At 45.7% G+C, this 13,295-nt stretch overlaps 1 protein-coding gene across 1 annotated transcript; it reads left to right on the top strand.

Annotated features, from left to right (window-relative positions):
- Positions 1–260: 260 nt before the first annotated feature.
- Positions 261–1,842, top strand: LOC6542388 (protein arginine N-methyltransferase 8). The gene is made up of 3 exons (XM_001968617.3): positions 261–529; positions 589–818; positions 975–1,842. The coding sequence occupies exons 1-3, from the start codon at positions 323–325 to the stop codon at positions 1,603–1,605; spliced, it is 1,068 nt and encodes a 355-aa protein (XP_001968653.1). The 5' UTR covers positions 261–322; the 3' UTR covers positions 1,606–1,842.
- The last annotated feature ends 11,453 nt before the right edge of the window (positions 1,843–13,295 follow it).

The raw sequence follows: 13,295 nt of genomic DNA, 5'->3' as shown, positions 1-13,295 counted from the left end.
ACTGGTTTGCTGCCCCAGCTCGTCATGGTCCTTTTGTTCGGTAGTAGTGGGTCAGCGGAGCTGGCTGGATGTAATAATGAAATTTATGTCTGCATAACGCTGATTTATGTACGCTAATGAGCTTTTTAATTAGTTAATGCACGTGCGGGGCACGGCGGGTGGTAATTTAAAAAATTAATTATGAAGAACTAGCCCTGCCAAATAAGCCATTTTGCTCATGCTGCCCTGGATAAAACCAAAACGTTGACATCTACATACCTTTGCTTATACAGTGTAGAATATATTTAGAAAATTTTGCAAAGCTAGCCTTCTACGACGGAAAATGTTAGAGGACTTCGCAAAGGACGACCTAAAGATCGATGAAGACTATAACAATGCTAATCAGAACATCGAGGATCGCCGTAGACAGGAGGCCCATTACTTCAAACTTTATGGCCGCATTGAGATACACGAATGGCTGTTGAAGGACTCAGTCCGAATGAAGTCCTATCGCGATGCTATCCAGCTCAACGAGTTCTTTAGGCATAAGGTAGGTAGAGTGGTACCTGTAGTTGAACAGATCCCTAAAGAGATCCTTGCAAACCCAAGATCGTGCTGGATGTGGGCTGCGGCATGGGCGTCCTTTCGGTGTTTGCAGCCAAGGCGGCTTCCAAAAAGGTCCTGGCAGTGGATGCGGCCACCATTTCGGACTACGCCCAACAAGTAGCCCAGGATAATGGATTCGGCAGTGTTATAACGGTGATCCGGGGAAAAGTGGAGGACATTGAACTGCCTGATGACATCGACAAGGTGGATATTATAATGTGCGACTGGATGGGGTAAGTATACAAAATACTTCATATTTAGTCATTTTATTCTCGGTGGAGGTACCTTCCTTATTTATTCAGTCTCTAATAGTCTCTTGATTCTCTTAACCTTTTTGCCGACTTATTTTCCGCTCCGATAACCATAAACCCCAAACCGTTTTGCCACAGCCACTGCCTGTTTACTGGCAACATGCTGGACTCGGTGATATTTGCGCGGGACAAGTGGCTGTCCGCCGAAGGACACATCTATCCGGACACGGCGCAGCTTTATCTGGCGGCCATCAAGGGACGGGACCAGGATCTTGGTTTCTGGCACGATGTGCACGGCTTCGACCTGTCGGCCATCCGGCGCAGATGCGAGTCCAAGGCGGTGGTGGAGCACGTGACCGGTGACCAGCTGATGAGCAGGGTGTGCCTGGTGAAATCGGTTGATCTGTACACCGAGCCCCGCCAGTCCGCCAAGTTTCGTTCGCTTTTCGAGCTGAAGGTCGTCCGAAATGGCTGGGTTCACGCCCTGGTGGCCTACTTCGATGTCGGATTCAGCAAGAGCACCCAAAGGATCAGCTTCAGCACGTCGCCCTGTGCTCCGTGGACGCACTGGAACCAGACGGTCTTCTACCTGGAGACGCCACTGCCAGTTAGGGCAGGAGAGTACATCAAGGGCGTGTTCGCCATGAAACCCAAGGAGGAAAGCATCTTCGACATGGAGTTTGACATCTATGTGTACTTTGATGGTAGGGAGAAGACGGCTACCATCCATCAGTCCTTTGTGCTCTCCAATCCCCTTACACTTTGTTGAGCCTGCACCAAAAGTGGCACACAAAATAACATCGGATCACGATAAAATGAACGACCAGTAAAATAAAGTAAAAGCCAGCCACATTGCCAGTGTGCAATATTTATATAATTTTATTGTGTGTAGGCACACATAAAAACATCTCTATGCAGGAATCCAGCTGCATACATGTGCAAGAGATTCATGAAAGAAGTACGGGCTCAATAACTTTCCAACACCCTGAATGCACAAAAAGGTGACTAAAAGTATGCAACGATATATTTTCAACTCGAAGGAAGGTTAATTTCTATGTACACCACTCTTGGGTGCACAAGCACACTTACAAAAAAAGCTTAGCCTTTACTTATAATGCAAATAAAACATAATCATAATCTCACCTTGTATAATTTTCAAATCTGATGTGTGTAGGGCATTTCGAAGTTATTTTCCCCTGGCTTCCTTTGCTCTGCAGCACACCTAGTGCACACAGTTGGGCAAATGGTGTAAATAAGTGCAGCGCCAGCATTTAATTATTTAAAACAATTTTCCGATGTGTGTGCAGCGTTGTGTGTGCGATGTGGGCAGATCTAGTGTGCGTTGCATTTAATTTATGCTCCATGTTTTTATTTTCATATGTATTTATTTTTTGCTGGAACCCATTTTGCATTTTTTTTACCCATCCCTGCTTATTTATGCCGGTCAGTTGAAGCCATAAACTAGCGCATTAAGCGAATGCATAATATTGTTTGCCACAACAATTGTCAAACTATTTCAGTTAAACACTGCATGTTCTGCGGCGCGATAAATGTGGGGAATGTGTGGGGAAAATCGTGGCCCCCATATAGATTCATTCTGGATCACTCCGCGCGGACTTTTCAATCAAATTATAAGCTGTTTGGCATTTGCTTGTGCTCTGGCCCAGTACCCCAGTTCCAGCCACATTTCACTCGCAAATTGGCCCACTGAGAAGGGCTCCTGCTGTTATCCTGCAAACCGTTGACGGTTATGCAAATGTTAGGTAAATGCGCATAATAATAATTTCAAATAAATTTAATGTTCCCGCACACAGACACACAAGCTCGCACACTCTCACACTCTCACAGGGCCTGAAGTTTGCTCAGCACAAGGTATCCATCCGTGTCTGTGTGCGTCCTCGCCCTCGTCCTTGTGTGCGTGCGTGTGTGTTTGCAAATGGCGAACGAAACCGTTAGACATGCGGCGCCATCGCCAAAGCTGAAATGTGTGTGTGTGTGTGTGTGGGTGTGCGTGTGGGAGCTACTGTGCATGTGGGTTTGTTTGCATAATGTGCAACATTTTATGTTTTTATTACAGCCCAACGCCAGACAGTGACTGCTAGGCGTGTCTAATGGGTCTGTGGATACACTGAGAAAATCCTGAAAGTACATCTCAAACATTTTTTAGTTCTACCTTAAGTCTTAGTTAATTAAGCGGGGCCTACGACGAAAACCTTCTTTCATGTTTAAAATCAGTCTTTAAGTATGCAGTGAAAATGAAAAATCTAGCATTTTGTAATTAAATCGTTGAAGATTCCCTTTTCAGTGCATGAGCTTAGGCTTTTTTCCTTTATTTTTTACGCTCTACTCCTTTTGGCTTTTACCTGCGCGCTGTATAAATGATGTGCAGACTATTTGCGCCATAAATATAATAGTTCTAATTTTGTACTAATGCATAGTAATCCTAAAGCTCAGGCCTTTCGGTTGGGGTCACCGAAATGGAGGTTGCCCGTGTTGATTTATCGGCGTGCCCAAGAAAAACAAGCCAACTGCAGGCGGCCAAACAAATCAGTGGCCAAAGGATACAATGGCGCACAATGGTCTGTCAGGATGGCCAGGATGCGAGCGCGCACTTCCAAGGCTGGCGATGACAATTGGCAGCTCCAACGGAGTGCAGACTGCGCTCCGATAAAATAACACACTGGAGAGGGGAGTGGGGAGTGGGGTGCGGGGCGAACTGGAGGACATGCAAAGAGGCTGCATAAAATTTACGACCGCCGAGCGGAAGTGGGGGAACCGGAAGTGGCAGTGCATTGACCACACATCCTCCTCGCAGGACTGTCGCAACGTACTGCCAAAAATTCCCAACGACATTGACGTGGTCACACAGCCTTCGTAGTCCTGATTTAGTGGCATATAATGAGCTGGCTTGGAGGAATAGGGCATAAATCATGCAGCATTAACAGCTGCTTGGCCACATCAAATCCGAGTTAAGTTTTCCGCGCCGCCTGGTGCAGCGGAGTGGAATCCGGAAGTCGATCCGTATCCGCATCCGGATCCGGAGCGCTTAGGTCCTGGCTGCCGACGAAACAATGCTCGAGCATTGGGGGCCATAAAACAAATCGCTTTGGAATTGCAGTTTAAATATTTCTGCACAATTTTTCACTGGCCGTAGCAACCCACACAAACTCGCATGCCGTCCTTGCAATCCTTGCAGTCCTTGCATTATTTAACTTTTACCAGCGACGGCAGCAGGATGATGCTGAAATAATTTTCAGTTTGCAAACCGAAAATTTATGACTTTGGCAGTTGATTTCTTAGCCGTTTGAGTGATTGCACAGGGAGTCCTTGAAGTCCTGGGAGCTCTGGGCGACTGTCCGCAACCGAACCACTGCAAGCACATCCCAATGCTCACACTCAAGTAAATATATATCTGTGTATTCTGCAATATCTTCGCTTTGTGCAAACGCATTCGGCAGGAAAATTGCTTCCTTTGGCTGCCGATGGCTCGCAGTCTCAATATGGATACGTGTCTCTGAATGTGTGACCCATGACCTGGCCCAGCAGGTCCTTTTACTTCGGCCTTAGCATGCTAAGCACTTCCGACTACTCTGCTGATTTCGATTTGCTTTGCACTTCTCGTGCCAATGTGTGCGAAATTAATTATACGAATTGCCATTTAAAGTAACTCGAGTGTTGAAAACTAATTAATTTGTTGGCTCGGGCACACACCGAGTCGTATAGTTGGGGAAAATGTTTGCAAAATTACGGTCCCAGTTAAAGGAGTGGATACATCCTAAGCGCTTGGGCCCAACTTTCCCAGCTTTAACAACTCGCTTTGAAGCCTGATGCAAAGGTTTTTCTGCCTGGATAAATCATTCGCAGGAAATGCCTTAATAGATGACAAAGAAAACTTTCACTCCCTTTTGAAGTTGCCTCGAAAGGAGGCCCATCTTTACATGCTGCCACAAACAATATATGCAGGAGGCAGCCATGGCATTTAACGAGTTTCCCTTTGGTCCTGGCCCAGGATTCGCCTGCTGCTCCCGTTGTTGCTCGTAAATGCTCTGCAGAAGCCTTTGAATTGAACAATTTAAGGTCCTGTCTCGGCCCTATGTGTGTGTCAGTGTGTGTGTGAATGTATATGTGCGCCTGTTATGCGGTGGCCATTATAGCTGCCGCAGTGCCTTTCGAATGGAAAATGTAATGCCCTTTGTTGTTATTTTTTAGCGCTCCGGGTTATGAAAACTAAAACATGCATACATACTATACACTATACACTGTGCAGGGCAGCACTTTGCGGTAAACTACACACTTGGCACTTGACACCTGCAAAGGCAGCGTAGACAGTAGACACGACACGCATACGCCACGTTGTCCCCAAATTGCCCTAAAAGCGTAAAACAGCTAAAAACATCTAGTAGCGACAGCTCGTTGCGCCCAGGAAGTCTCAGATGCGTCCACCCAAGCACCCAGCCCCTCTTGGACCCATTTTCCCATTTTCCCCTGCCGTGGCCCATTGTTTATTAGCACTGCTGGCTTTTCCCGCAGCCAACCAGCCAGCCAAAGGCACAAAGCAAACAATTTCAGTGTGTTGTTTGTGGGCAGCTCCATTGTGCCGCTGCTACGGGCACACGGAGAAAAAACTATAGCAAGCATTGATCACTTTCATCTTTTACTTCGCATAGCAGCAAAAGCAATTACTCTCAATTTAAAACACCTACCCTCGCATTTCCGCTCATGGGTTGTACCCTTAAATAATATTTACAGTTTATGTGGAATTTCCGTTTCTATCCGTGTACTTTTCCAAGCTCCATTCTACACGCGGCTGTTGTCGCCTTTAGGTCACCGTGTCAGCTCCGCTGCAGCACCGGAGAACAGAGCCCCGAGCTCCAAGGCCCGGTCCTCTGGCCAAGCGGCTGGCCTTAACCGGCTATCCCACACCCGGATCCCAGATCCTGCCCTGACCTAAAGCGAACTGCACTGAACTGACCTGACCCGGCAATCTGCAGCGCGATTCCTACTTAGGCATGGGCTCGTTCGTGTGCCTCAGATACTTTTTATTATGCTGCTGCAACTGCTGCGAATTTTGGTGCAACGAAAACGTGCAATTAAGGCATCTGACAATTAATGCTGGCTGCCTTTTGTGTTTCCCCGTTCGCTTGCTGCCTTCCAAACTGAAATCGGGGCTGACTCACTCAGTTTCTCAATTTAAAAGTAATGCAGGGTACACGTTGTGCTTCAACATTTTAGAAATGATGTGCAAAAAACCCATACAAGTTCAGGAGAAAATTGTTTAACAGTTGGAGTCCTTGACTCAATATTCCTAAGTGTGTGGACCAACGTTTCGGAGTTTGGCTTCCCACTTTTAATTGATGAGAGATACTCGCTTGGTTGTGGCTCAATACACCATCTCCGGTATGCAAACAATGTATATTCATAGCGACCTGACGAGCACAACAGGCCAACGCAAATAGTTGGGGTAAACACGCCACGGGGAAGTCGAATAGTGGAGCAAAAACCTAAAACCAATATGCCATGCTGGCAGCCCCAACTGCGGGTGGTAAGACCTTGTACCTTGTATGTACCTTTGGCCAGCTTTTGCCACCCACTTGCCGTTTGTGGCATCTGGCAGTCCGATGCGCCTTTGTGGGTTTTTTCCCCAATACTGCCCGCTGGGTACTTTCTTGCGGTGCGATATATCCATTGGATGGCTGAGACCCTTTGCCATTCACTTGACTCGGGAGACCGTAACTGAATCGCATCTTCAATAGCTCCTCCAGATGTCTCCTACAAAAATTGTCCTGCAAAAAAAGGTTCGCTTTAAAATGTGCACTTATTTAACAAGTTTAAAGTAATAAATATAAATCTTCACAAAACACGTAAAATGTCCACAGTCAAGTGGAGACATTTTTTAAACTAAGTGTAATTTGTACTTGATCCAAAGCCTCCTTTCAGGAAAATATCTGGAAAATATTTTAGAGTGTGGGTGGCCTTAAGTCGGTCTGCGATATTGCCTTTGAGAAAAGCTGACAGTTCTTTAAGCTGCTTGGCGGTGCGGTTTTCCAGGCAGTGCTACAATCGCATTAATGGCCACCAAATCCATTCACCATTCCATTTATGGAATATTTTTGCGAATTTCATCCACGGCCATGTCTCTTTGGTACTTTGACTTTTAGACTAGACGGTAAGTGCCCGAGACGTGTGAACTCAGTGGCCCAATCCTGATTCGCTTTTGGCCAGGCCCATACTTTGCTTGACGCATTTCAGCTGTTTGGCAATTTATGTTATTAGGACATATCAATACAAGGCTCGCAGTCAAAGGATGTTTTTGCGGTTGCTGTGGTGCCCATTTCATAGCAGCGCACTCGTAATTTAATGAGTGGTTGAGTTTAATCCACTTACATACTTTTTTGTGGTCAATTCGACATGACAAAGGCAAATGGCTCAGTGGATGGCTGCATGGATGGGTGGCTGTCTGGAATGCCCACCCCATGGGTGGTTTGTCTGGATGCAATTGATTGCGTTGCGGTTCGCAAATCTAAAAACAAATGCTGTCACTACATTTGATCTTTTTGTGCTGGTTCATCAGCTGGGCATTAGAGCAGAATTATGCATTTGATTTGTGTAATTTTGTGGTAAATATAGTTGTGCAACTATGCCGAGTGAGGTCAATTTACGTAGCCGTTGTAGATAATGAACTGCCGATGCTGCGACGCCATTGAAACTGCCATTTCCCGCAGGCGGGCAATAAAGAGCAGTGAAAATTGGAAAATACGAGGCGCCAGTATTTTGACAAAGACATAAAACCTGCGGCCCAAAAAGGGAGCATCTGATGGAGGAGAACCACTTAAGAGCCACGCCACCGAAGCCAAAAGCCGCAGGAAAATTAATTAAACTTTGCTTTCGCTGGCGGCTTCGCGTAGGAAATTACCCATAGGCAGCCACACCACCCACTTCACTGCTTACCCACTCCTTACTATGGAAGTGAAATGCATTTAGCGCCCGGAACGCTGAAATGCAACACCCGCTACGCTCAGATACACGGCTAAAAACGTTCAATATCTTGTATGTTCTCCATATGGCCATTTAATATTTTAAAGGATTTTACATTTAAAGTGTTCAGCCAACCAAATCATAAGCTGGTAACGAAATACTTTCCTCATAATGAAAAATAAAGAAAACACTTTTCTCTGTACACATTGAGGAGCGCTGATGAAGTTACGTGGCATCCTTGTGGCGGCGAGGAGGAGCGGTATCCTGGAGAGCGGGACGCGGAGGGGAAGCACTTAGCAGCGGCAGGCTCGGCTGAAATACGAAACTATTTGGGCTCATCGAAGCTCATTTCTGGTTAGCCGTGGAAGGCGGCAGATAGCGGGAATATGTATATTTGGCAGCAAATTAAGCATTTCCAAGTGTGTGGTTCACGGTGGCAGGATACAAGATGCGGTGCGCTGGGTACTTCAATGTATGTGCGCGTAATAAACATTTCTCTCGGCGGCGGAAAAGGACTCTTTTTGTGGCTATAGCTGCAAAGTTTTGGGAAGCACTAGCTGCGGAAGTTTCCCCAAGTACACTACAAGAAAATGAACTATGCAGCTTATTAACTTTATGGACTGTACCTGCTATTCAAAGTCGATTCAAATCCAAAATGGGCCAATTGGTGATCCCAATTCAATAGAACTCATCTCTTCGGAATTTCATATCGGCTGCTTTGAGTTCTACTCATAAACTTGTTTCCACTGCACTTTCGCAAATAGGTCTGCGCTGCTGCATCGCCCAGATAGACCCAAACATTGTGTCTGAGCCATTGTGGTTAGAGTTTCCCCAGCGAATCAGTCACGTTCCTCAGGAAAATTTCGCTTTTCGCGGCGCAGCCGAAGTTTAGCTATTAAAAAATCACGACTTACGCCTGCCAGACTCTGCTGCTTTCATAATCCGCTTAAGTGTTGCAGGCCCGGCGGTTCAGAGGTTCAGTGGTTCAGAGGTTGTAAGGTTGTGAGGTTCTCGCCTATGTTAATTGAGCAAACATCAAAGGATGCCCAAGTTTTGCTGGCGGCCGCCAAATTGAGATTCATGCCGACAGTGGGCTGGAATTTGCATAACTTCGTTAGTCGTTTCGTTTCGAGGCCCCATAACTGATTAGAAGGCAGGTAGCTGCGACCCGCTGAAACTTATGAATGTTTTAGTGCAATACAAAGTCTTGTTTTAACCCCTGTTAGCCTATATATGTGTACACATGTATATGCGAATCCGCATTTGCAAGTGTTTGCACTATCGAGCCAATAACTCATGTGTACGCTGCTGGCAAACCGAGGATTTCCCAGGATCCAGACTCACTGGAAGAAAAGAAAGCCGCAAACTGGAGTGACAGTAGCGCTTTCATGGCCCCAATATGGCAGAGTGCAAAAAAACTAACGCGCCAGCAGTAAAGGAAATCGTTGGCATTAATCTCTCAATAAATCAATCGAAGAGGAATGGGGGCAAAATGTCGTTTCTGGATGGGTGGGACCAACTTTTCTCGACCGCCGAGCTGAAGTGGAATCAGTGGCTGGCAAAAAACGCCCCATATTGTGAGATAATTGTTCGGTATTCAGCTTTTTGCCAATGGAAGTCAAACTGATTATAATATTAAATGAGAATTAAATAAGAATACACCTTCAATTATTGCGGACAGTGTAGCCGGAGTGCCGTAATAAAAATGGTTAAATATTAATAAATCATTGTACCCGTTTGCCACAATAACTGACTATTAGAATTGAAGTCGGAATGAAACCTACACAAATGGGATTATGCCGTACCGGAACCACCTGAAATATTAACCGCAAAAAAGGTTAATCAATACACACTTCACTGAAAATCCCGCAGCAAATATATCCAGTGTTCCGAGTTTCTTTTTGCCACGGCAACGATTCCTTTCGCGTTGCTCGTGCGGAGCGCTGGAAAGTATGCAATGCTTATTTTCATTTTTGATTATTCCGCCACTGATTGCGCGAACGTCGCACTTGCCATTCGTCTTTGTCAGCAGCTGGGGGGTGAAAAAAAGGATATGGTGCGAAGGAGGACAGCACTCCTGTCAGCAGTTGCTATCTGTGGGAGAAGGAAGGGCCCCCGCGATGCTAACAAATTGCAAGGCGTGGCAGGTTGCTCCCTGGTCCTCGAAAACATATTGATCACAAAAGCTCGTGTCATAACGACAGCGACAGAGGAGCGTCGAGGGAATGCGGCCAGGTGCTGATTGCATTCGCATGCCAAAATCGAATAGTTATGCTCCAGATATGCTCCAGATTCGCTGGGGGCTGGTGCTTGTTGGTTGGGGGTTGGGAGTTGGGGGTTTTGCTGCCTGGTGACCCCGACCCGAGTTCATTTGTCACTGCAGCTGCAGCTGCAACTGGGAATCTTTGGACTGAGAATTACTTTCGCCCTGCGCCAGCTAGCCAACTTTCACAGCTCAACACTTTTTGCCAATGAAAGCCAAAAGGGGAGAAAGCCCAGAATGTTTGCGGCCCAGATAAGCCAGCCAGCCAGCCAGCCAGCCAGCCAGCCAGCTATCCAGGCTGCAAAAAAATGGGAACTTTTAATTCAATTCCGGGCGCTGCTTTCTGGGCATAGGCGAATAAAAATGCCTTTGTGCAAGTTTCCAATTGTGTTAGAGTGCGTTGGCGTTGCTCCTGCCGGTCTTCCTATTGCGGCCTGGCTGCTCCGCTTTCATTTTATTTTTTCGGTTGCCACAATTTGATACAAATAATTCTATTATGGAGTCCGAGCGTAAACCCACACGTATCTGCCAAGGAGAAGCCAAGACAGACACCAGAAGCGCAAAACTTAACGAAATTGAAATAGGAAATAAAAGGAAAAACGCAGAACTAAGGAACTTCCGTTGTCTATATTAAAGGTATAAAGTATACACTTTCTATAAAAATGTGCATATTTGTGTATAGGATTGTCAAAAGCAGCAGGCTCAACGTTCCGCTGCCCACATAAAAGTGTCTGGGATGAAGTGCGAATGAAATATACAAATAACTCTTGAGCTATGTAAATTTTAAATTCTGTGCCAAAATGATTTATGGAACCCAAGAAAGGGTATAGGGTATCAACGAGAGCAAATCAAGCAATGAAATCAGCAAAGTTGCAGACAGTCAGCTGGGTTGGACTAGCAACAAAGTAGCGCCAGCAACCGAACAATCAAACGAAATCATAAAGCAGGCGGGTGGGCGGATAAAAGGACGAAGGTCCCTCCGGGGAACACCAAACTGGACAAGTGTGGATGGCACAAATATCAAACGCCGGACAATGGGATGCTGGGCAGCGTTGCCATGGAGTCGGCAAATCGGCAGGAAACACTCGGTGCGAGTTCTTTAAAGGATGTTGTTGAATAATCAAAGGATCAGTGGGTGTCCTTCGATGGCACGATTTACGATTGCAGGAGATGTAGTCCCTCGCACATTTATCAAAAACACTTTCACTTGGCGCAAATTCGCACATTTATCTTATGCAAGCCAGAAGAAACAGCGAAAGAGAACCAATTCTATTACAGCTGCTGGCATGGATTCCCAATTCTATGGCCATGGCACACAAAGTGTCCACGGACACGGACTCTGAATCGGACTCCTCTGGGCCCGGCAAATGTGGGCAGTTTGCCACTTGCACCCGTGACACTGGATACACAGGACCACTCGGCCACAGGGCCACCCACCCAATATACTATTTCATTTGCATTTCGTATAAGTCACATGGCTACGTGACCCACATGCACAAGACTCCCGGCTCGGGCGGTTCGAGTTTTTGCCAATAACGGACTACAAACGAGTTCAGACGAGGCAGGAGTCTGGGCAGGAGATGGATCCTGGAGTCTGGGCCTTGGGCCTTGGGCACGAGGGCTATTGTGCAAAGACAAGCACAAATTTGTATAAATTTTCAATAAATTACATCAAATCAAGCTGCAAGCACTTGAAAACTACCAGACACGTGTTACTCGACGAGGAGGCGACTCTGTGTGCGGAACGAGATTAGAGTTACTTACCCGGAGGGTTTAACCCTGAAAGAAAATGCTTGGCGTGCCAAATCATTGGAAATCCATTAATTATAGCTGAACAAGTCTTTCAGAATGAAATAAAAACATTTATATACTGCCTTTAATGTATGAGAACTAAGCAAAGGATACCACAATACCAATTCTTTCGAATCATCTAGGGAGTGGAATAAGTTTAGATTAAAACAAAATATCTTAAAATTGCACAGCACTTGTTCAATCCTCTTATTTGTCAACTTACACCATTTATTTAAACTGAAAGCCCTTGTATAACAATCCAAAGTCAGAAAACAACATCCTGTGCGATTTTTTGGTGTGCACATCCTTCAGCCCCCTCATCCCGCCCACACAGAAGGACGTGGAGTGTATTAAAAATGTGCCAATGTGCACGGAGCGAAGCACTTTGGTTGCAAATTTGTTTGCCGGGCCTTTCGGGCAAAGGCGAGTTTCAGAGAACGTTATGCATATGAGCCGGCTGGATGGTGTGGCAAAAGGGTTGCTTTTGGCCGTGTAAGAGGCTTAGGCCTGTCCAACTCAACCCGATCGACAGATAGTGCACGTATCCTGGTCGTGGCATTGGTATTAGTATTGGTATTGGATTGGAGTCCTTCGATTTGCAGTCCAGACCCAGTCAATGTATCTCAATTGCGATGGCCACGATGGCGGGGCCCTTCATCTGGACTTGAAAGCCACGCCGTTTGACAAAGATTAATTCTAGTGTAGCACTCTCATATGATGACCGGCGAGGAGGAGCCTCCTATCGCTTCATGGCGATACCCTCTCACGGCACTCGACTGAGGAGCTGACCCCTGACCCCTGACCCGCAGAAACACATCAGCTCCAGCCAACGACTCCACAAAAGCGTAACGACAAAAACATCATCAGCAGTCAGGAGAAAAGCGAGTCGACTCGGAAAAAAAGGCGAAAAACGAAAAGGAAAAAAAAAGACCGGGGAAAACCGCTCAGTATCTCAGTATCTGTGTGTGAAATTTGGCACTGAAACCGTGTTGCACTGGAAAAATTTAAATTAGACCGCCATAAAACGAAATGTACGGGTCATGTTGCTTAAGAATCGGATATGGTGTTGGTAATGTTGATGTCGGAATGTTAAAAAGGAAGCCAAGCGCTTTGGAATGTCTTTGAAGTTATGTACGAGTATTCACTTTTTGTCTTGCCTTTAAATGGGCAAAAAAACCGCCATAGAATGTTTGTGAATTTTGCAATGGTAAGTAAAATGAAAGCAGAGATATTTGAAACTGAAAGCCATGCAGAATTTTATAGGATCAAATAATCAAATAGTAAAACCATATTCTGTTTGAGAAAATGTATTATATTTCTGATGAATTTAAATATATATTTATATATTTTTAGACCTGCCTTTTACGCACATTTATGTTTACACGGTGAATACCCAATTCCCTGGGTATTTTTTTAAATAGATGAGTTTG

The sequence above is a fragment of the Drosophila erecta genome, unplaced genomic scaffold, assembly GCF_003286155.1.
Source record: "Drosophila erecta strain 14021-0224.00,06,07 unplaced genomic scaffold, DereRS2 tig00000055-arrow-pilon, whole genome shotgun sequence".
Lineage (NCBI taxonomy): Eukaryota > Metazoa > Arthropoda > Insecta > Diptera > Drosophilidae > Drosophila > Drosophila erecta.
The sequence above is the reverse complement of the archived record's forward strand: the minus strand, read 5'-3'. Positions and strand labels throughout refer to the sequence as shown.

Bases quoted from the DNA above. Each gene is read 5' to 3' on its own strand.
- LOC6542388 (XM_001968617.3), top strand. From the start codon at position 323: ATGTTAGAGGACTTCGCAAAGGACGACCTAAAGATCGATGAAGACTAT. The intron at 530-588 runs GTAGGTAGAGTG...TGCAAACCCAAG, and splicing joins ACGAGTTCTTTAGGCATAAG to ATCGTGCTGGATGTGGGCTG. The intron at 819-974 runs GTAAGTATACAA...GTTTTGCCACAG, and splicing joins ATAATGTGCGACTGGATGGG to CCACTGCCTGTTTACTGGCA.